The sequence below is a fragment of the Sceloporus occidentalis genome, unplaced genomic scaffold, assembly GCF_023333645.1.
Source record: "Sceloporus occidentalis isolate IW3139 unplaced genomic scaffold, rSceOcc1.0.p SCAF_9, whole genome shotgun sequence".
NCBI lineage: Eukaryota > Metazoa > Chordata > Lepidosauria > Squamata > Phrynosomatidae > Sceloporus > Sceloporus occidentalis.
In genome coordinates, this window is record NW_028316989.1 from 3,003,209 (window position 1) to 3,026,338 (window position 23,130).

The 23,130-nt window shown below is 43.7% G+C and overlaps 1 protein-coding gene across 9 annotated transcripts in view; it reads left to right on the forward strand.

Annotated features, from left to right (window-relative positions):
- The first annotated feature begins 3,534 nt into the window (after positions 1 to 3,534).
- The window catches only part of ZMAT4 (zinc finger matrin-type 4), a 114,393-nt gene continuing 94,797 nt past the window's right edge, over positions 3,535 to 23,130 (forward strand). For 4 of the 9 annotated variants that reach the window (XR_016282302.1, XR_016282300.1, XR_016282301.1 and 1 more), the window contains exon 1: positions 8,724 to 8,759. Coding sequence is in view for 3 of the 9 variants with exons in the window: in XM_089537815.1 (XP_089393941.1) it covers positions 8,757 to 8,759 (3 nt within the window). In the remaining 6 variants the exon portion in view is untranslated. Of the gene's footprint in view, positions 3,777 to 8,716; positions 8,760 to 23,130 lie in introns of those variants that run through there. The other 5 variants (XR_016282303.1, XM_089537819.1, XM_089537816.1 and 2 more) reach the window with 4 other exon arrangements.

Genomic DNA, 23,130 nt, shown 5'->3' on the forward strand with positions numbered 1-23,130 from the left:
TGGAAAGGCATACATTATTCGGTGCAGGGAAAATGCTTAAGCACTCTTGAAATAAAGGACAGCATTATTAATGTTTACTCCTTCCCACGCAAAGAGGCTCTTCAGCTACTCTAAACCAGAAGGTGTCAATCTGGCTCCAAGGACTCCTTCCCAGAGAAGGCTGTTTACTCCACTGATAATTTGCCTGATCATAAATGTATTCCTTCTGATGGCACAATACGTCTCCTCCTTTTCTTTTTTGCTTTGCAACAGCCGATTGTTTCAGAAAGACACTTGGGCATGTTTTCTTTCTTTTGTTCTGTTATTTTTTTTTTAAGGGTCAAAATCTGAGAGCTATTTGGTTCTTAATGCTAGAATAACTGTTGACGGGGAACATGATGAGTGTATTTCGAGTGGCTTTGCCTTGTTTTCACATGTGCAGGAAAAAATGTGTTTTGTGAAAAGTCATGTCCTTGAACCCAGAGGAATATAAAACATGGCTCTGAATATTATCTGGTGATGTTAAGTTGAGATTTGCTCAAAGTCATCCATTTTTACGCATACCCTTTTGCTAAGGTAGACTATTTGAATGATGTAATGTATACCACTACTGCTACTACTAATAATAATAATATAAATCTTCATTTCCTACCCACCACTCCCAAGGCTTGAAGCGAGATGCAAACATAGATTAAAACACATACAGTGTGCCCTTGGCTTATGTGGGGATCCGTTCCGGACCCCCCGTGTAAGCCGAATAGTGCATATACTCAAGCCCCATTGACTTGAATGGGGCTTGTGCATGCGGCGGTGGCGCGGCAGTGTGGTGGTGTGTACGTGCCATGGGCACACACCCCATTCCAGACGTGCCGCCCCTTGTGCCCCATGCGCTCATGCACGGCTCTCCGCGCGTTTGAGCATATGCTCAAACCCGCTTATAGCGTGCCCGTTTATGACACGGCCGCACTGTAAAAGCATTTAAATGCACCGTATTAAAACACATACATAGGATACATTAATTATCCAACACAAAATTGAAAATATACTAGTTTAAAATTCATGGTTTAAAACCAAGCAGGCAGCCTGCCAGAAGAGTTAGGTCTTTAATACTGTTTTAAATTCAGACAATTCAGCTGGCAGGTCATTCCTGGCAGGTCATCCCACAGTCTTGGGGTGGCAGACAGACAGGTCCTCGGGGTGATAGATGCCAGTCTATTTCTGGATGGTTGGAGTAAATGTTCCACAGAGGACCTGAGTGGATGGGATGGATTATACAGGAGGAGGCAATCCCAGAGCTAATCTGGACCCAAATGATGTAGGGCTTTATAGGTAACATTCAATACGTTGTATTTTGCCCAGAAACTAACTAGCAGCCAATGGAACGATTTTAATATTGGTGTGCCATTCCCACTCCTAGATGTATCATCAATCAAACTGGCTGCCATGTTTTGAACTAATTGAAATTTTTGAACTTGGTACAAAGGTAGCCCATTGTAAAACACATTGCAAAAGGCCAACCTTATTCCCACTATGGTTTAAACCAGATCGTGATTCAAAAAGATCGGGTTTAAACCACCATGGTTCCCACTTAATTCGAATCACTGGAACGATTCAAAAAGAGGAGCCATGATTTTTACCCATCTAACCTGCGTCAAAAAGACGCAGGTAAAATGGAGTGTTTTTTGGGCTGAGTTGATTTATTTGGAAATAAATAGATTCAGCTCAGTGGGAACCAATGTGGATTCAAATCAGATTTGAACCCCCCTGGTTCCCACTGGAGAAGACCTTCTTGGTGACTGCTCCCAGCCTGGAGCTACTAGCAAGTGAAAACCCAGCTACTAGCGAGTGAAAACTTTTCTGTTCCAACACGCTTTTAGGAATGTCTATAATGGGTTTGTAACGGTGTGCTCTCAGGTGGATTTTAATCTTCTCTTTTTAAATTGATTTTTAAATGGCTTTAATTCTATAGCTTGCTTGACTGAATTTTAGTATAGTTTTATATGAACTAATATTTGTTGTAGGGATGCGGTGGCTTATTGGTTCTGATGATCGGAAGGTTGGTAGTTTGAGACCTGGGTGCAGCATGATGGAGTGAGCTCCTGCCACTAGTCCCAGCTTCTGCCAACCTAGCAGTTTGAAAGCATGCAAGTAGATACATAGGTATCACTTAAGTGGGAAAGTAATAGCGTTCAGTGCAGTCATGCCACTGGACCGCCAGAGCAGTCCTCGGACAACACTGGCTCTTCGGCTTAGAAATGGAGATGAGCCGTCTGGTGGTCCTGTGGCATGACTGCACTGAACGTTGTTATTTTCCCACTTAAGTAATACCTATGTATCTACTTGCATTTGCATGCTTTTGAACTGCTAGGTTGGCAGAAGCTGGGACTAGTGGCAGGAGCTCACTCTATCATGCTGCACCCAGGTCTCAAACTACCAACCTTCTGATCTAGGCATTCATGTCAAGGGACTACCTTTACCTTTAATATTTGTTGTATGCATTTAAGTCTGCATTGGTTTTAATATTTTGTAAGCTTGCCTGGAGCCTGTGTATTGGGAAGAATGCAGGATGTAAATGAATGCAACGGCAGCCACAACAACGATTCAATGAAGATCTCCTGGGACTGTGGATGATGGATGGTCCTTCACGAGAGATTTTTCAGCAGAGGCCAGATCACCACCTATGAGAGATAGCAGTGGGATTCCTGCATGGGCAGAAGTAAGATGAAATGACCACTAAGGTACCTATGGTTGTCCCACTTTGACCCTGCTGTTGATATTGTGAAAATCTTGCTAGTATGAACTCCTTGCCTCGTTTTTTTTTTTTTTTGGGGGGGGGGGTTAGCCCTTTTCTTGGGGTCTCTAGAAGCTAAATGTCTGGGCGAATCTTCATTTTAGTGAATATGCATCAGTGTTTATTCCTGATAATGTTGAGGGCCAAACTGGACAGAGCTTGGAAAAGTTACTTTTTTTGGACTACAACACCCAGAATCCCTCAGCCAGCTCCTGGTTTATTTCAGATTGCTGTCCACAGCTCGAGGCTTAGAATGTTTGATAGCTGCTCTATACATAATAAATCACAGACAAATCCCCCAGCCAGAAAAATACTTTCCCCACCGTGGCTTTAAATTGCTGGGGAGGAGGGTTAACCTCTCCCCCTCTATTTCCAGAATAGTCCTTAATAAGTCCTCCATGTCCTTATTTTGCGAAACGCACACTTACAACAACAACATATGACAAAAATCCCAGGACCAAGTGCTGGAAAGCAAGAACTTCTCTGTTTGCATAGAAATGAATATGGGTTGCCAAATTCAAGCTGGGTACCCAGCACATCTGACGGCACTCCCTGGGCTCTCTTCCTCCAAATCATGCTCCTGCTCCCATGCCAGCCTCAGTTGGCGCACCTCCTTTGTTCTCTTTGACACCGGTTGGCACATCCCAAATCCAGAAAGCCTGTCTGGTGGCGGGTGCATAATTAGACCCTTTCCTGGATGCTCTTGATAATAGAGCAACAGCAGCAGCAGCGAAAGAGTGAAGGGAAGGCTGTGCTGGAGCCAGGACCGGCTGCTGAGCAGCACAGGATCAATCTACCAATGGCAAGGCCTAGAAGGTGGAGCCTGGGAAGCAGCAAATAATTACTGAATGCATTTCCAGCCCAGTTGGTCCAGGCTGCTGAAAGATCTGGATGCAGACAGAGTGAGAGGGAAGCAAGCATCCAACAGAGCACTGGTGTCTACCGAACATCATTATAGAGCATCTTCCCTGGACTGCCTCCCTGTTGCATTTTTCCCAAGCAAAAGGTACCACCATCTGGGTTTTTTATCCTACCATCTGCTTCTGTGTTGCACTGGGCATCCCAGGGAAAAGTTTTATTAGGAAGATCAGGGCCGTTCCCAAATGTGGTGTTTGGGGTATGTGCGGTCAGGTGCCGAAGGAGGGAGGGCAAAGTCTTTGGGTGGCTTTGGGCTCTTTTTATTTATTTCTTTTAAAAAAAACAATGATGCCAGCTGTGTTGGTTTATTTTAAAAAAGAAATCCTTGCTAACTTTGGGGGGGGGGGGTAGTGGGGGCATAGGACAGATTGCGTAGGTGCCTTTGAAAACAATGGCAACTTCGAGTGTTTACACCGCTGTGGATGAAGAGAGCGAGGTCCACATCTTTGCCAAGTCTGATCATCCCTGGCAAACCTTAAGAGGCAAATCTATTTAGACATGGGATGTGAGCATTTTTTTACAATCCGCCTCCATGCATGTTGTGCAGAACACAGTCTAGCTGTGTCCAATGAAGTTTATTCCTAAGTCAGTGTACAGGATGGAGGGCTTTGCACCCAGGCCTTTGAGAAAGGACCTTACCTGATTCCTTAGATTTCCAAAACCTAAACCCCAGCATCAGTCCCCCCTGAAGTTTGTACAGAACATTGCAGATATCTGCAGAGTAATGGGGGGAAGCAACAGTGCTCTCTGATTTGTAAAGCATGTCAGAGAACTTTAAATTCAGAGACTGCTCAGTACCCATGAGAAAGACCAGGGCTGGATTCAAACCCTGGTCTCTAGAGTCATAGTCCTTTCAACAGTTGGGCAGAAGGAGAGTGAATTTGGGCAAACTCAGCTTCTTGTATTCCACTGCTTCTTTTATGCAGTAGTTAAAGGAGATGGATCCTCTATGGCTTGCAACCAATTTTCCCTCTGCTTCTAAATCCTGTTCTCATTCGACCTGGATGCAAAACAGACTGCTTGTCTTCCTTTGGAGCATGCAAAGTTTAATGTGCAGGAGTGCTCCTCTCCTGAGTGTGAACTACAAGCCAGTGCACATGACTCAAACAACCCGGAAGTGGACCAAGGAGTCCTGTTCCTTAGAATTGGTTTGCTGCTCATGTTTCCCTTGGATCTATGCAGTCAGTTTGGGATATAAAACTGGGAACTTATGGTGCTCCTCAGAGTATGATTGCCACAATTCTGCAAGCCTTGCTCCTGTGCAAAGGGATTGGATGTGCAGAAACGCAGTGGGGAAAATGTTTGCTTGCTACTTTACCCCATGCTAGGAAATACTTTGCCAACCAAACTGCTGTAAGGCTGTTAAAGGAGCAGGAGAAAAGCCTGCCAAAAAAGGAAAAAGATGGAGCTGGAAACTTGATCTCTGTGAATTTACAGCTCTTGGTAAGGTGAAACGTCAGTTTTAGATTGCCTAGTTTGTCTCTGCAGGATTAAAAGCTAGGACTGGGACATGGCTTCACACATCAAGCTTCAAGTGCATCTAAGCCTGTGTTGTGCAGTTTGAGCACATGGGCGAACATCTTTAATGTGGGATGCCCTTTCTAGCCAGAGTAGTTTTGTAAGCGGCACCGTGGCTTTAAACCACAAGCATTAAAATTGTCTAGGGAAGGAAGCATTTGGTCTGTGGTGGAATTGTTGGGATTGGCACTTTGGCTTTTTTATTAGAATAAAACAGGCTGCCAACATGTGTCAGAGGTAGGTGGCACATGTCTCTCCAAATTAAAGTCTCCTGCCCAGGATACCTGAAACCTAAGCCAAATTCACAATTATATCCCAGATGGGCAGCATCTTTTACTTCTAGTATTATCTGAGCATTGAGTTGTTGATGACATGGTGACATGGAGGTCTCTCATTCATAGGATCACCATAATTCATAGTTGACTTGACAGCAGTTAACCACAATTGTCTATTCAGGCTGGTGACATCTCTCCAGTGGCTTGGGTAGAGGTATGTGCCCATCACCTACTATTTGATCCTTCTAACCAAAAAAGCCAGGATTTGCATCCAGGACCTTGTGTGTGTAAACCATCTGCTGAAACTGTGATGCCTTCCTTCTGTTAGTGGTCTAAGGTTTCTGTGTTATTGAGGTTCTACCTTTCATGAAACATTACTCAGAACTGGCTTGCCAGTCTTTCTAGTGCTCAAAATTGACTTGCTGATCCTTAAAATGAATACTGAGCAATACCACATGGCAGGCAATAATGTTGTACCTAGGGATGCTCTTGTAGAGCTAGCCCCAGTATAAAATGCGCTTTTAGGATGGAAAAAAGGAGAGACTTTAAAGAGACTTGAAGAAGGTGTGACGGAAGCACATATTATTGCCTGCCACATACCCATTTCTTCCTCCTGTCCTCACTCATCAAAAAGATTTTGCAGGCTTCAGGGAGCATTACAAAAACCTGTTTGGACAGAGAAGATGAAAGGAGGATGAGAAGGTACCCTGTGGCTGATAATGCCAGCTCTCTGAAAGAAAGCGAAAAAAGGCGCTCACGTCGCATCTCGGATGCTTATGCCTGAAAAACGTCCTCCTGTTCTTTTGTCACCTTTGTCCAGCAATGGCTGGAGTGGCCCTGATGTTTCTACCTCTGCTGAGAAAAAGCCACAAACAGATTCAAATTTTAAAAAAAAACACCCAAAACTGTCCATTTCTCATCCCTCCACCGCATGTGTGCATTCTTGCACAAACATGTGTTTCGAGAAGCCTCAACAGGCAGCCCTGGAAAGCAATTAACACAGCACACAGGCTCTGCAAGTGAAAGATGCTTTCCTCTCTAGAACTATGCCCCTGGACTGGTTGGCAGCGATGCTGTGCCTCCTGCCCTTCCTCGGATAAGTTGGTGCTCCTACTGGGGTGGCCAAGAGCAAAGCGTTTGATGAGGCAGAACAGAGTAGCGGGCTTTGAATGGCAGCCAAGGGGTTCCTCCTTTAAAAAGTCTTTGTTTGTTTGCCAGGGACATGTTTAAGGTTGATTTTCTGCAGGCTCTCCTATGGCTGCCAAGTGGGGAAGGCTTTTGATTTGATACAGAATATTGGGAGAGATGGTTTGGGGAGGGGGAGAAAAAGAAGAGAGAGAGAGGGTTGCAGTCAAAATGACTCATCTGCTGAAGAAAGGGAAGAGCGGGGAAGGGGAGATGGGTGCCTGAGGAAGGCGAAATGGGTATCTTTGCATCCTTTCTTTCTCCTGGATGAAGGGTGTGGGTGTGGGTGAAGGAAGTCAAGGAGGAACTGCAGCAGGAACTGGGAGCACACCTGCTCATGTGCCGAAAGAGTTGCTGCAGTGTAGGAATAGGTGTGCTCTACGCTAGCTCCTAACTTCCTCCAGGCTGAAGATCACTCCCTGGCCTGGGTACCACTTCGTCCATAGTCCCCCCTCAAGCCAACTTCCTCTAGATGCGTGTGCTATAGTTCCCATCATCCCCAGTCAACTGAGATGATCGGGGTGGTAGTAGTGGGTGGAAAGAACATTTCGTTTCTATTAGTTTCCTGACTATTTGTTCCCATTGGTGAGAACAGATGAGCTGCCAGGATCCTTCACACTTTGGGAATGTTTTTTCCATGCAAAGCTCACCTCTGTTGTATGCACAGAAAGCACATTTTCCTTACCCAAAACCAAAACCAACCAATCACTGGGCTTTTTTTGCGCAGAAACCTTGTGCCTTTCCTGAAGTGCAAAGGCCAATCACAAACCGCATAGAATTTCTCATGTTCTCCCACAATAGGGGGAACATTACAGTAATAATTTGTTCTTGCAAGTGAAGGTGGACTATGTGTAGGTTTACCTCTCTAGTAGTGGCACATCTGGACCGAGGGGCATCCGGTCGACAGAGGCTTCTTTATGCACTTGTTTCTGGATTTGCGGCTGACATAAGGTGGCAGATACTGGGCTGTGGGCATTGATGGCGGCAAAACCTCCACTTCAGGATCCACCTTCTGGATCCAGCTGTATAGCTGAAGCACTCAGAGATATATGTAAGGTAAAGGGAAGCTGATGGTGTTTTCTTATTAAAGCTTGGTTTAAATTCTTTTTAAATTTACAAACTCAGTGAAAAATTGGTTTTTTTTTGGGGGGGGGGAATGAACATGACAGCCTACATGAAATTTAAGGAAACACAGTGGCAGAGCATGATTGCTATATGGCTGCATCCTCTTTGGTTTGGTGACACTGTGGTGACATTGCATAGGATTGTGCAGGATTACTATTGCAGCTGAACATTTACTTAGCAAGGATGGAAAGAACATTTGGAAATATTGGGGAAATGTTTGGAAAACGTGTTGCTGTCTTTTTTAATGTCAAGAAACTGATGAGACAAATCCTGGACTGACATGAATTTTCGCAGTTTGGGATTTATTCTGCACAAAATTCACATGTGGTTGCTTTGCACATAAAACTGCTTTTTCTGTCCAGGAAACCGCATTCTCTGTTCAGAAAGTGCTATTTCTTTGTGAAGTCGAAGGCTTTCCTGGCCGGCATCCATAGTCTTTTGTGCATTTTGTGGCCATTTTCTAGAAGAGTTTCTTCCTGACGTTTCGCCAGCATCTGTGGCTGGCATCTTCAGAGACGCTATTTCTTTGTAAAAATGTTATTTTCTATACAGAAAAAGTTATTCCCTGCATGTATGGATGTGAGAGCTGGACAGGGAAGAAAATAGATAAGAGGAAAATTAGCCTTGCTTGGGATGTGGTGCTGGAGAAGAGTGCTGAGGAGACTGTGGACAGCCAAGAGGATAAATAAATGGGTCTTTGAACGGATCAAACCTAACACCCCCCCCCCCCCCAGAAGCCAAGATGATGATACTGAGGCTGTCATACTCTGGACACATCATAAGAAGGCATGAATCATTGGAAAGAACAATAATGTTTGGAAAGGTAGAGGATGGAAGGAAGAGAGGAAGGCCACATGCTAGACGGACGGACTGAAACATGGAGGTCATGGGCATGAATGTGCAGGATTTGATCAGAGCAGTGGAGGACAGCAGGGGAATGGAGGTGTCTCATCCACAGGATCACCATGGTAGGCTTGAATGCAATTAACAATAAACACAAGGTCTTAGTGAAGAGTCGCATCCCTATCGCTTAGTGACAGCAGGTTTGGAGAAGTTAAGAAAAGACCACTGGAGTTCCTCACAACACTTCTGGACCTCTGGAAACCTTTCCCTTGGAGACAGTCTACATTTTATTGGGCAATTGCTGTGTGATATTGTCCTCCTATGGACTTTCATTTGGGCTTATTGGCAAACCCTTTTTCCTGCAGGTCTGTGCCAAGATGCCTCACCTGCTAAGGGATGTTTTCACAAACCAGAGTCCAGAACTGTTCAATCCCAGCAAAAGGAAACATCCAAAGGTACTGTGGCTTTTTTTTAAAGCTTACCTGTTGTGCTTTGAGATTGCCGAACAAAACAAAGATGCACAGGCAGAATGAATAAATACACATGAAGGTGATAAAAGCGCATAAGTAATGTTTATGCATGAATCTTGCATGGAGAAAGAGCAGCACACTTGGAACCTTTCTTTTAAAAAAAGAGAGAAATCTGTTTTTAAAAATACATCATTGGATGTTTCCCTTCCTTGCCTTTGGGGAATGTTCTTGTGAAATGAAAGCCTCTCTTAAAATGCCAGGGAGAAGTGATTCAAAATGTGGGGGAGGAGAATCGATTAGCTTGGGTCCTGCAGGACCTCCTAGGTGTGTTGTTTGAGGTCTGGAGTGTTGTTGTTGTGGGAGTGTTATGGAGCCAGGGAATTGTGTTGGTTGGAAATGTTGGATGGAAGCAACTGTATTTTAAGTTCCGGAGATGATCACCATCTCACAGATGACTCTTTCCTCCTCATTTGGGCATTCCCAAAAACAATGCCATGCACTAAGGATGCATCTACACTGTAGAAATAATGCTGTTTGATGCCACTTTACCTGCCATGGCTCCATCCTACAGAATCCTGGAATTCGAAGTTTGGTGAGGTGCCAACACTCTTTAGCAGAGAAGCCTTGTAAAACTACAGGATTCCATTGAATGGAAGCTGATGGTGTTGGTATTGGGGTGCCTTCAAGTCTACAGCACTTAAAGTGGCATCAAACTGCATTATTTCTACAGTGTAGATGCACCCTAAGTATAGCTGGTGATGTAGCTCTAGAGATGAGCTTTGCCATTTTCGTTGCAAGAGTTCAGCTTGTAGAGCCGGTGGTGGCTTCTCAAACTAAGAGGAGGAACCAAGTGGAAGATTAGACTGGAGCAGATTTGCTAGTTTAAATACTCAGTGAGTATTTACTGAGTATATAGTGAGTTCATGATAGTGAATATGGTTCTCCTCTTTTCGGCTTCATATTCATAACAATCTTGCCAGATAGGATGGCCTGAAAGAGATTGATCAGCTGAGCATCACAGAGCGACTCTCCCAAATTTCTATAAAATGGCAAAATCAAGGTTGGCTTTTTGGTATTGTGTGTGTGTGTGAATATTTTCTAACAGTGGTTAGTTGAATCTGTGGATGCAGAATCCATGGATATGGAGGGCTGACTGTAGGTAAACCCAAACTATTCAGTCTGGTTTGGTTTTACTGCTCCTAATAGGTAGAAAATTGACTTGCAGCACAATCCTCTTCATGTCAGTAATAAATCCCATTGGGTTCAAGGGGACTTGTCTCTTAAGCAGAGGTGGAAATCATGTGGCTGTCCAGATGTTGTTGGACTACAACTCCTAGTATCCCTCACTATTGCCTGTGCTGACTAAGGGTGCTGGGAGCTGTAGTTCAACCACACTTGGAGAGCCGGATACCCACTACTACTCTTAAGGCTGCAACCCATGTGTGGTTTGTTGCTGTGTGTTTTCAAGTCGCGGCAACCTTAAGGCATAGAGTTTTCATGGCAATTGCAGGGGTTTCTTGGTAGAATTTATTCGGATGAGGTTGGTCTTTGCCTTTCTCTGAGGCTGAGAGACTGTGACTTGCCCAAGATGAACTAGTTGATTTCCATGGCTGATCAAGGATTTGAACCCTGGTCTCCAGAGTGTAGTCCAATGCTCATACCATTATTCATTGCTGGCTGTTCCCACGTATATTTACATAGAAGTAAGCGTGAATATAAAAGCGACTTACTTCTGAATAGAATTGCTCTAGAGTCTTCTTTTGATTTAGATTTTTAGCCCTAGCAACAGTCCTATTTGTGCGTGTCTTAAGGTGACCTTCCTGTTTTGTACTTTTGAAGCTAAAGTGAGGAGTGGCTGGTTTTTATTATGGCATGCAAATGGAGTTTTATTGCCGCATATTGTGGATTCAATTTGAATAGATCTTCAGAACCACTGAGGATGTGGAAAGCTGCGAGTTTGGGATAAAAAGTCAGAGAATTGTGTATAGTCTCTCCAAGCAAAAAAGAAACCCACTTATCCATTCAGTACCCATGAGAGAGATATGTCATAGTTTAAAGCTGTGGCTAAAAGCTGCAACACATTCAAGGCCATGTCAGGCTTAATGGAGAATGTCTCAGTTGGTTGGGCCTTTATGTCCGCTTTTGTCTTCGTACGGAGCAACATCGTAGGGGGAAAATCCACCGTTTCAGTGGCTCAATGTCTTCCTACATCATACCCGCCGACATTTCACAGGCGAAAAATAGGACACATGTGGCCAAGCGACACCAGAGTGGTCAAGATGGCAAAAGTTATGAAAAAGAGCACACAAGCTTGGAGAGGCTGCAGCAGTTTGCTTTTGTCTGAGCCAACAGGGAAGGGCAAGAATCCACCTTCTCTTCTCCTCTGCCTCCTGCTTAGTTAACTGAGTTTGTTCCTGTTGTTGCGTGCCTTCAAGTCATTGCTGACTTATGGTGACTCTAAGCCAAACCTATCATGGGGCTTTCTTTGCAAGATTTTGTTCAGAGGAGGTTGCTGAGAGTGGGTTTCGTGTCCAAGCAAGCAATTGAACCTTGGTCTCCAGAGTTATAGTCCAACACTCCAACCACTATACCAGTGATCCCCAAATTGTGCCCTTTAAGAGATTTTGGATTTCATCTCCCAGTCAAAGCCTCAGCCATGTTGGCCAATATTCTGGGATTCTGGGAGCTGAAGTCCAAAAACCCTTAAATAGCACAGTTTGGGGACCACTGCACTATACCAAGCTAGCTCTGGTTAACTGGAGTGCAAACCACTTTTGCATTTTGCATCTCAGTTTGCAGCAATTGAAGTAAAGCTGAGTTGGAAGGGGGAAGGTGGGAAGAGGAGAGAGAGATTGGGACATTTTCAAAGCAACGCAAGGAGCAGGACAATGGAGGATTAACCAGGACTGTCCCTGACAAATTGGGACAGATATTACACTTAAAATTCCAAGTTTCCCTATTGCAAACTTACCAAAGTATGGCCATGTAATACATTTTGCAGTGTCACACTTAGTTACCTTCTCCATTTAATTTTTGCTTCCTTACGTCACTTTTGCTGCCCATCTGTGATGCCATCCCTTAGATCCTTCCTGATGGATCTGGTTAGTTCACCACCTCCATGACATTTTTCTGGGTGCAAATTCATCACTTGTTGATAAATGATGGAATTAAATGACAACGCTGGGCATACAAATGAGCCATTGCAGATTAATCACCGCAAAAAAGAGCATCCCTGTTGCTGAAACCCGACTGAAGCACAACATTTGGAAGAGAGACAGTTAAAAGATTCAGGTCTGAGTAACAGCATGACAAATGAGAGAAGCAATGCAGGCTTGCATTTGAGAGGCAGATCTCTGTAACACAGTAAACTCCACTATGGAATAGGGACAGGTTTAATCAGAAGCAGTTTGCAAGTTGGGTCCTTCCTTCAGACGCTATCTGTGCAAAAATTTCTGAGGGATCCTTATGGTAGTGTGACATAGTGGTTTGAGTGTTGGACTGTGACCCTGGAGACCTGGGTTCGAAACCCACTGGGTGACCTCCAGCAAGTTACATGCTCTCAGCCTCAGGGGAAGACAATGACAACCACCTATGCACAAATATTGCCAAGAAAACCCCATGATAGGTTCGTCTTAGGGTCACCATAAGTTGGAAATGAAGGCACTCAGCAACAACAGCAGCAATAATAACAACCTTATGGCCACTGTGCATCCTTTGGCAAGTCACACTTTCTCAGCCTGAGACGATGGCAATGGCAAACTCCCTCTGAAGAAACTTGCTAAGGAAACCCCATGAATAGGTTCACCTTAGGTTGCCAGAAGTTGGAAGTGACTTGAAGGCACAAAACAACAACAAAACCATGTATTATTTCTTTATAAAATTAGGATGTCGTTCACATGCATAAACTGCATGACACAAATTTTGCTGTCTTTATGAAGGACCTGCACCCCGAAATACAAGATTTGGGGGGCATCTTGCTCAACCCATATGAACAGGAAAGCTTTCCAAACCTCAAATAGAGGATATCCCATATAATAAGGGGCAACTGCCAACCCTGCAAGTGACAAGCTTTGCAGATCTTTAGTAAGGGATGTATTTTATAATAAGGGACACTGGCAACCTTAATGACTTTGCTGATATGCTGATCACGTTTTCTTTTCTAAAAGTGATTGGATTTCCACTGAGCCATTTTGCATTGGGTTTTGACAATCCGGATGTGAGCTTTCCCTCCCTTAGTGCCAGCCTTGTAAAATAGTCAGAACAGCCTCCATCTCTTCTCCCTGCCAGGCTGCTCCGAATTTGGATCACCGTCTCTACTTTAATAAGAAATACCCTATGGAGGTTTTTTAATACATAATGAGTATGCGCTGACTTACGTGTCGGCTGACCTTTTGCATGCAGAGTATTTTCTTAGGAAATTTCCTGTAGAATATTTCATATTCAGTGTAGATAATCAGAGTTTAAGAAGAAGAAATATTCTAGATTCTGTTTTATGTGCTGACCTTAATGGGGAGCCAGACGCCTCGGCCTCATTGCTATTTTATAAACCTTGCCTAAATAAAATAGTCCTGGCTTAGCAAGGAGTCACTGGATTTGAAACCCTGAAGTGCTCAATTAGTTTTGGAGGAGTTTGATGGACAAGTGTAAATGAAACATAGCAAATGAAATGGTAAATGAATCTGGTATCTGGTTATCAGACTGGTAAATACAGAAGCAATTGGGCCTTTTTGTTGAATGGCCACATTCAGTTCACGTCACAGAGGCACACATACAATGTTTTTAAACATGTACATGTGCCTTTTCAGGCAATGTGCATCCATCTGCCACCTGGAACGAGAAGTTGTATTACTTCAGTTGTGCATTTTGTTGAGTATACTAAGATCTCCGTATCCACAAATTATTTATTCGCAGATTCAACCATGCATGGTTTGCAAATATTCTATGTATGTGTGTGCATGCATCCGTGTGCATTTCCAAAAGGAAAGCTTCATGTTACCATTTTATATAAAGGATATATTTTACTCTATTATTGTATGTAATGAGACTTGAGCATCCATGGATTTTGGTATCCATGGGGTGTGTGTGTCTTAGAACCAAACCAAGGACCCAGTTGTGCATTTGCTTGTATGTTAGTTTGTGAAATACACTGAAGGCATAACCCAGCATGTGGTGATCTGCATTCCACAGTCCTGACATAAGATCATAATCATTTTGTTCAGTAACAGGCTTAGCTGCAGCAGAGAACTGGGCAGTAGTTCCAAAAGGCAGTTTCTGTAGCCACAGATAAAAACCTGGGATAAACCTTGTGCATATGCACATCACCCTGGGTATGTCCTATATTTTCCCTTCCCGTGGCAAAGATGTGAGATACGTCAGATCCTTCAGAACGTTAGCTTTATAGTACTTCTCAAGAAGATAAATTTAGGTTATCACCCCGTTAAGCATTGACACACTGAGTAGCTGCCACACACAATTGAAATGTTGAAAGCGCCGTGCCTTGACTGGCAGGGATGCAGCTATGGTTCAGGAGGTGGGGGAATCAGGGCATTGCCCCCTCAATACAAAATGCTATCCCCAATGACATTTCCCTTCCATCTGCAAATTTCTTGAATTGCAGGGACTGAGATGGAGAACTCCTGTGTTTCCTGTGTTTGCATTGAGTTTGTAACTTTTCCTGTCTCTTTTCCTTGGGATGCCTAAAATGTATTTCTAAATGCTCAGCTGAGGAAAAGAGACTTTGCCCTCCTGGATTTGCAGCTGCTAGAGATCTGGGAAGGCAACCTTATTTCTTATCACCTGGCTGCAAACGCCACAATGCCTCCGATGCCAATCGGGCATCTCCCTTCCTCCCCACTGTCCAGTAACTGCCATGAAAGCATGCGCTGTGTCTTGAAAGCTACCTTATGGGAGCTGGGAGAGATGTAGAACAGGCCAGCAGGCACCTAAATAAAATAGAGCACATCTTCAAATTGCGCTATGCTGTTTTCAGAACCAATCCTGTGCAACAAAAAAGGCAGTGCAACATACAATGTGGCATTGCAGCCAGTGTTTCATCCTAAATGCATGAAGGTAGTAATCCACGCCTGCCAGCTCTCTTTGCTTTGCCGCTTGCGACTGTGACATGTCACATCAAAGCACCTCCTCCTTGCGCTCACCTTGGCGCAAAAGGACACACTGTGTCGGCTTTGGTCCATTGTGCTGACAGTTGGAAAGTTTTATCCCTGGCAGACGGAGCCTTTCCTAGCGCCTGCTGAAAGGTAGCACAACCTGAGCCGCCAACTCTCTCACCTGTGACTTTGTGCGAAGGGCGTGGGGAGGCTGCCTGCCTCTCAGAGCCTTGCTTCTCACTTATGTGTTTATTAATTAAAAGGAAATAAAGTTGCTGAAAGAGATCTAATTCGCAGAATGACCTTGAATTGGGGAAAATACTCCCAGGGGAGCCATCCCTAATTCTTCTCTAATTTTATTGCTGGTTTAATTTGCTGGTGTTAACAACACTCTCATGTCTTCCCCCATAGATGCTTTTGTTCCCTTTTGTGAATAGTGTCTGCTCTGGTAGCAGACACTCGATTATGGAGATGTGTCTGATGGGTAGCATGGGGCAGGATTTTGTAAACTTTTATGCACTCAGTGATATTTTGCACATGTCCCAAAACACTATGCAAACCGGAATGCAGTTGCCCATCTTCAAATATTGCTATGCTGTTTCCGGAACCAAACCTGTGCATTAAAAAAGGCAGTGCCACACACCCAGGGTATGTATTAAGGGGAAGCACTGTTCCCAAATAGTTGTTTAAGTGAAAATCACTTGCAGTTATGTGTCTATAGAGCATACAGCAAAAGAGGGTGCACCACTCTGGAGCCAATCCAGAAGCGATGCCCGTATCAAATGCCAGGACTTCAAAGGGACCTTAATCCATGACAGCAACACATAACGTGAAACCCAGGCTGGCAATTCCTGCAAGGCTGCTTAAAATGGGCATTTGGAGGACAACCCCCAGCATGTCTGTGGACCTTATCACACTAGCAAAATCCCGTTCAGAAATGGGATTTAAACTAGATTTAAATTAGAAAAATAACCCGCAAAAGCGGGAAGTTTTTCACACGACGTTCCTGCAAATGTGAAATAACACAAAAACAAAGTAAAGGTAAAAGGGACAGTATTCGATTTTCCTGGAGGTATCAAGAATCAATTGGCCACACTGGAGAGAGATTTTTGTGCCGCATTTCCAGTAGTTGTGAAAGTAGTTGTGTAACTCTTCTCTTGACATGTGTAACAAGTCAGGGCTCCAGTGGTATAGCAAGGCGGAGAGAGAAAATGAGGGGATTGCCCTTCTGTAATGAGTTGGGCCTCTGCCACCAGGCTGATGGGTTTTAGAGTCCTTGTTAGCATCAAGACCAAAGGTTAACAGCTGTCTAATGGTGGGAGAGTTCAAATGCATTTGTGACCTTTTTGGATTTGCTTTGCGGTTTGAAGGCTGGGAATAGATTGGTGTATGCATGTGAATTTTCATTCCACTTCCACAGGGATTCCTTAGCTATGGAGCCTTGCAAAGTCAGGTGGTTGGACTAGACATCCCTGGCGTCACTTCCAGCTCTATGAATCTGTGAATCATTCCAAAATAGGCCATGCTCCATTTAGCCTGCGGCCAATTCACCACCTTTATAATTGTATAAACCGTGTGCTAATGAGCAAGAATTAGCGTGTTCACACACACTTTGCAATAATCGCAGTCACTTATCAATAGCTACTATAAATGAAATCCAAACTATAGTACTCTAGGAAGGAGGGTGTTGTTTGAGATTGTTCTTCGTAAGCCCATTGCTAAGATTCACACATTTCTGCACACCTGACATAGGAAGCATTTAAGATTAAGAAAGCTTCTGCCATCGCTTGCGTTTGGGTTTGTCCCCCAAGGAGTACATTTTGTGTCACGGATTATCACACATAGCCTGGAACGGACCACAGCTTGGAAAACATTACTGTTTTTGGACTTTGGCTTCTAGAATCCTTCAGCTAGCATGCTTTATAAAATGCAAAAACCCAGGCTCAGACTATATACAGAGTATATGTATTTCTTTTCTTTTCCTTTAAAAATCATTGTTGGCAAACTGTGTTTTGCTTTGTTTTGTGTGTGTGTTTTTTTCAAACAAATGAGGGATGTAGAAATCTTTGTAAAACATGGAGTGGCAGCTGAAATAGAGAGGAAAATGTTAGCGGTGCATTTTCTGATTGTTCATCCTTCAGTTTTATTGCTTACTAGCAGTAGTACTAAATGTTGCTTGGTAGAACATCATTAACCGTCATTAATGATGGTTCGTTTTCAACTGCTCCGGAGAGTGAAATCCAATTTCTTTGGGCGCTTGAAGGTTTCTTGCATTGCCTGATAGAGAGAGGAAGGCTCTTCCGCTTACCTGTTCTGCAATAATAATAATAATAATAATAATAATGATGATGATGATGATGATGATGATGATAATAATAATGGGGTCATTATCTGAAGATGCCAGCCACAGATGCTGGTGAAACATCAGGAATAAACTTTTCTAGAACATGGTCACATAGCCCAAAAAAGTTAAAGTGGTATCAAACTGCATTATTTTTGCATCTGGCTTTGAATTCCATTGGCACTGAATTCGGATTGGGAGCAAAAACTGGGGTGCGCTGAATAAAATGTGCAGAAGAAATCAGAGTCATGTCCCAAGATGCTCAACAGATGGAGGTTTTCCTGGTAAAAAAAGGCCCAGCATATCTCAGCTTATATTCTTCTCAAGGCCTTCTTGAGAAAATCATAAGAAGAGGCAACACATAAATGCACGATAAAGCAACACAGAATATTACATCGTTTGAAGTCATTATTACATTTGCACGCTGCCTGTGGCCCATATCTATTTGCACTGTAACTGTAGAAATTCCTGGAGCTGAAACGCACACCATTTACTGGACAAGAAGAAACATGAGAATGAAGGCTGATGATGGTTATTTTTTTGAATGTCAGCAGATGGTCAGAGAAAAAAGTGTTAGGTAATATTCAAGGACATTTTGAATATAGTAACTGAGCTTGAAGGAAAAGTGGCTCTTGGAAAATTCAGGGAGAGAGCAATATAGGCGAAAAACATTTTATTTTAGTCCAAAGAAGTGTCCAACTGACCATGTTGAGACATGTCTCTGGTTTCTTTCCTGCACTGAATTAGTGTTGCCACCTTTATTTATGGGAGACTTCTGATCTTTATGCCCTCCTACTATTCCAATTTAGCAGGGAATATTCTGGTTAATCCTCTACCTTCCCACTTTTTCAGTGGCTTTTAAAAGTCCCAATTTCTCTCTCCTTTTCTTTGTCTTCAGCAGACTCAATTGTCCCAAAGGCTGCATCCACACTGCAGAATTAATGTAGGTTGGCATATTTTTAACTGCCATGGCTCAATGCTGTGGAATTCTGGGATCTGTAGCTTTGTGAGATATTTACCCACCTCTGACTGTGAGCTCTGGTGCCACAAGAAACTACAAATCCTAGGATTCCATAGCATTGAGCCATGGCAGTTAAAGCAATGTCAAATCACATTAATTCTGCAGTGTCCAGCAGTCCAATTTGCAAAGGCAACTCAGCAGAGAGGAGAAGAAGTGGTGGAGGTTTACTCTTCCCAGTAGTCTCAGGCAAAAGCAAACTGATCCAGCCTCTCCTGTCTTGTGCATTTTTGTAATTTTTGCCAAATTAACGACACTCTGGTGTTAATTTGCTGCACGTGTCTCAGTTTTCATCTGTGAAATGTTATATTTACTGTACACCGCTATGATCATTGAGGAATAGCGGTCTATAAATAAAATGTATTATTATTATTATTATTATTATTATTATTATTATTATTATATGGCAGGCAGATACACAACAGAATATTTGGGAACAGCTGTACCTTCCTCTTTGAATTTGAGTGTTGCAAAGGGAATTGAATTCCATTTTATTGCGTTTGATAAGTGCATCCAGGTTCTCAATTTTCTTCCTGCTCAGGATGAAATTTATTTTGGCGATTTTGGATTTTTGGTGAGCTCTCCGTGTGTACATTCCCTCGAGTACAAAAGGGTTGGAGCCTGTGGCTGGGAAAACTCAAAGGCCAGAGAAAACAAGAGATATCCACATCATATCCCTTATTAAAATGTGGGCTGCTGAGTTTTTTAAAGAATAAAGAGGGAAGAAGTTAGGCTCACAAGGGATGGATGTGGAAATAGTCTCATTTTCAAGTGTGAGTCTTTTTTTGAAACCGATTTTTTTGGGAGGTTTGAGTGTTGAACCCCTCTGCAGCTTTCTGTTTGTTGCGGAAAGAGTTAAGTCAGTCACTGGAAAGCCACAATGAGGGCCTATTGATTGTGTTGGTTGTTCTGGGTCAGGGCTGGATGGGTGTGTGTGTGTGTGTGTGTCTGTGTGTCGAGGTGGAGATAGGCAGCGGCAACCAGGATCAGCAGCTACACAACCGCAAAGCAGAGCTCAGTGTGTCAGCCAAATACAGCTGAAAGGTGGCCAAAGCCTTGCTGGAAAGTCTTGCTTATTGCATGGCAGTGAAGGCCTCAGGAAGGCACAATCTGTGCAGATGGGTCGGATGCGGGAAGGACTTTTGAATGGTTGCAAACAGAGAGACTTTTGCAAGCCTGCAAACATGGAGTATTCACAAGTTTGGGATTATGAGTTTGCATTTGGAAGGTAAGGGGGCTGCCATGTCAGCTCTGAACAAAAGTGATGAGAAGAATTAAATTGCGCACAGGACCAAATGACAATTGATGGGACACTCCAGTCCCCTCCCTTGCAATATTCCCTTTTTGTGAGCTGTGTGGGTAGTACGCATCCCTTGAGAATGGAAGGGGTGGATTCAGAAGCCTCCAACCTAATTTCATGCAGCCCTAGTTTCATGTGGCCCACATAAAAAGGGGTGGTTCAGAAAGAGAAAGAGAGAGAGCACAGAGGATGGGTTGGACTGTTGCAAGATTGAGAGCTCTGGAGTCCCGCCAAATAGATCCACCCACTGGGTGCTGTGACTCCCCGCCCCGCCATGCTCCACCAGCATGCAAGCATGGGCAAATTTTCCCGAAGGCAAACCGGCTTTAACTGAATGGATTTTATTTTCTAGCTGTAAAAACCTCACAGTGCTGTGTGTAATAGTAATTACTGGAAAGGCCCAATGGTCAGGAAAGCGTGCATGTGTGTAGAGCAAGGGTGAACAAACCTTTCCTCCCCAAAACATGAATTGGGCAATGGGTCATGAACTGGAAGCCAAGGCACATATGTAAACACATGCTCACACTTATCCATATGTATCTGCATACATACTCAATGCAAGTGCACTCACGGACACACTCTTGCACACTTGTGGTGGATGTACACCTGTCCACATGCATATTCATGAACTCATACAAGTGCCTGTAGAGTCTGCACATGTGCACAATCATGCCCAGGCATGCACTGGGCCTTCACATCCATGAATGTAGTAGCGAGGAGTTTGGACTCTTTTGTCCAGGCTCATGCAGCTTTCCCAGGGTGTCTCTGTGTTAGAGCTCTCTTCCTTTTGGTCACTTCAGGCTTTTTATAATTGCCGAGAAGGATCTCAAAGCCATCTCATTGGGCAATTGTGCTCTTCTCACTTCTGTGAAGCTAAGCCCTATCAAAATGCAACCTTGTCACATCATTTAATTCTTTGCTTTCTGGGAAGAAAGCTATCTCTGCGGCCCAGTTAATGGGAACGCCCGCCTCCTCCATGTTCACAGTTTCCCAAAGGATTTCTCTCCGTGTCTTAGCTCATCGTCCACCTTGCATGGTCCTGCCTTCTGGCTTCCAAGCTGATGTTGATGGGATCTGGCAGGCAACAATTATGCAAAGAACTCAGGGCTACAAATCCTCTTGAAACAGCAAAGAAGGGCTTTGGCTCAGATTGTTTCCCAATGTTGGGGATGGGGAGACACACAGCAAGAGAGGGATCACAAACAGTTTGGCTCCCTTTCTCCAGGACTGCATCCACAGTGCAGAAATAATCCGGTTTGATGCTACTTTAACTGCCATGGCTCAGTGCTATGGAATCCTGGGATCTGTACAGTTGTCCTTCCATATCCACAGATATTTTATCCATGGCGCTTCAACCATCCACAGTTTGAAAACATTCCCAAAAATATAAATGCTAAAAGGCAAACCTTGGTTTTGCCATTTTATGTATGGGACACCGCTTTACTATGCCATTGCATTTAATGAAAGTTGAGTATCCATGGATTTTGGGATTCAGAAGAGGTCCTGAAACCAAATCCCAGAGGACAACAAGGGCCTGCTGTAGTTTGTTGTGGCAGCAGATCTCTCTGACAGAGAGAAGGCAAAATAGCTCACAAAACTGCACTTCTCAGAATCCTATTAAATTGAGCCACAGCAGTAAAAGCAGTGTCTACATGCATTGTTTCTGCAGTGTGGACGCAGCCCATGAAACCAACCCTCCTGCTAGACCAGCCCAAGATCTCGCAGACATAGGAGATACCCTTGAAACAGTGTCTATTCCCTCCCCAGAAATGGGCATTCCTTCCTGCCAAACAACTTTTATAGTAGGTTGAGCACATCCCTGGGACAGGCAAGCATAAATGTCTGCAAAGTGATGGTGTGCTAGAAAAATCCAGGTGGAACGCTCCCCCGCAAAAGCCCTCAGCTATGAAGGTGTCTTTGGATGCCCAGCAACAAAGGCCCAATAATATGGGCTTGCAAAATAAAATAAAATACAAATTATGTACGCTGCTGTTTGTGCACAACCCCAGTTCCTATAGCAACAGACACATTATGGGATAACAGCCTTGTAAACTGGAAAAGGAAGTGGAAGAGAGGAAAACATTTGTGACTTGATAGGGTTGCGTCCGTGGGGAGTCTGTGACCCCACAGATGTCCTTGGATTCCAGATCCCATCAGCCTCCCTGGTCAGGGATAATGGGAGATGTAATCGGCTAGCATCTCAAGAACTGCAGATTCTCTCTCCCTGTGATTTTATTAACTGCTGAATTGACTGAAATGCAATCCTTTGCACATTGAGAACTACATCTCATCAGATCCCTCAAAGAGTCCCCAGTTAATAAACCATGTTTGGATCTGTGACCATTTTGTTCCTGCCATTGAGCCAAGGCGGTTTAAGCGGTGTCACACTGCATTGTTTCTGCAGTGTGGATGCAGCCCAGGAAGACTCAAACCACTACACCCAAGAACTAATTCACACCAAGAACATGTCAAGGATTTTAATTCCATGCGGACTGCCTACATTCATTCATATTTTAGAAATGTCACGCAAATGTGAGATGTTGCTCCTTAAAGCGGATGCTAAGGTTACCAAAAGCAGAACACTCATGATGGATTTTTCATGAAAAGGCCAAGCATGTCATCCACTAAAGTTCTCCAGACATTAAAATCCATACTCCAAAAGAAATTCTTGCAGGACTTCCATGCTCCCTGCAAACTTCCCTTGGAGCAAAGAACAACCCACCATTAATGTTGTCCTTTGGATTTTTAGATAATTTGTTGTCGTGGTTGTTGTGGTGTGCCTTCAAGTCATTTCCAACTTATGGAGACCCTAATAGGAAGCTATCATGGGGTTGTCTTGGCAAGATGTGTACAGGGAGGGTTTGTCATTGTCGTCTTCAGGGGCACACAACAACAGTATAGTAGGAGTAAAGTGACATGTATTTGTGGTAGTTTGTGTGTGTGTTTATGCTGTGACCATGAGCTAATGGTATGCTTTTTCCTGCTTCTTTGGTATTCCTTTTACTCTGCAATCACTTGTTTCTTTCTCATTGCCTTTGAGAGCAAGGTACTTTACTATGGATGGTCTGACCATAAATATTTCTTATAGTTAGTACTAACCATAACAATTATTGAATACTCTCAGTAATGTTCTTTAGGAGGAATGCTTGCAGCCTTATGGTTACTCAGAAATAAATGTGCCAGGGACTGCAGCCTTTGGCTTTGCCTTTTGAATCTGAGTTCTAGCTATTGCTCCAATCATATAACCCTAGCCAAAGACC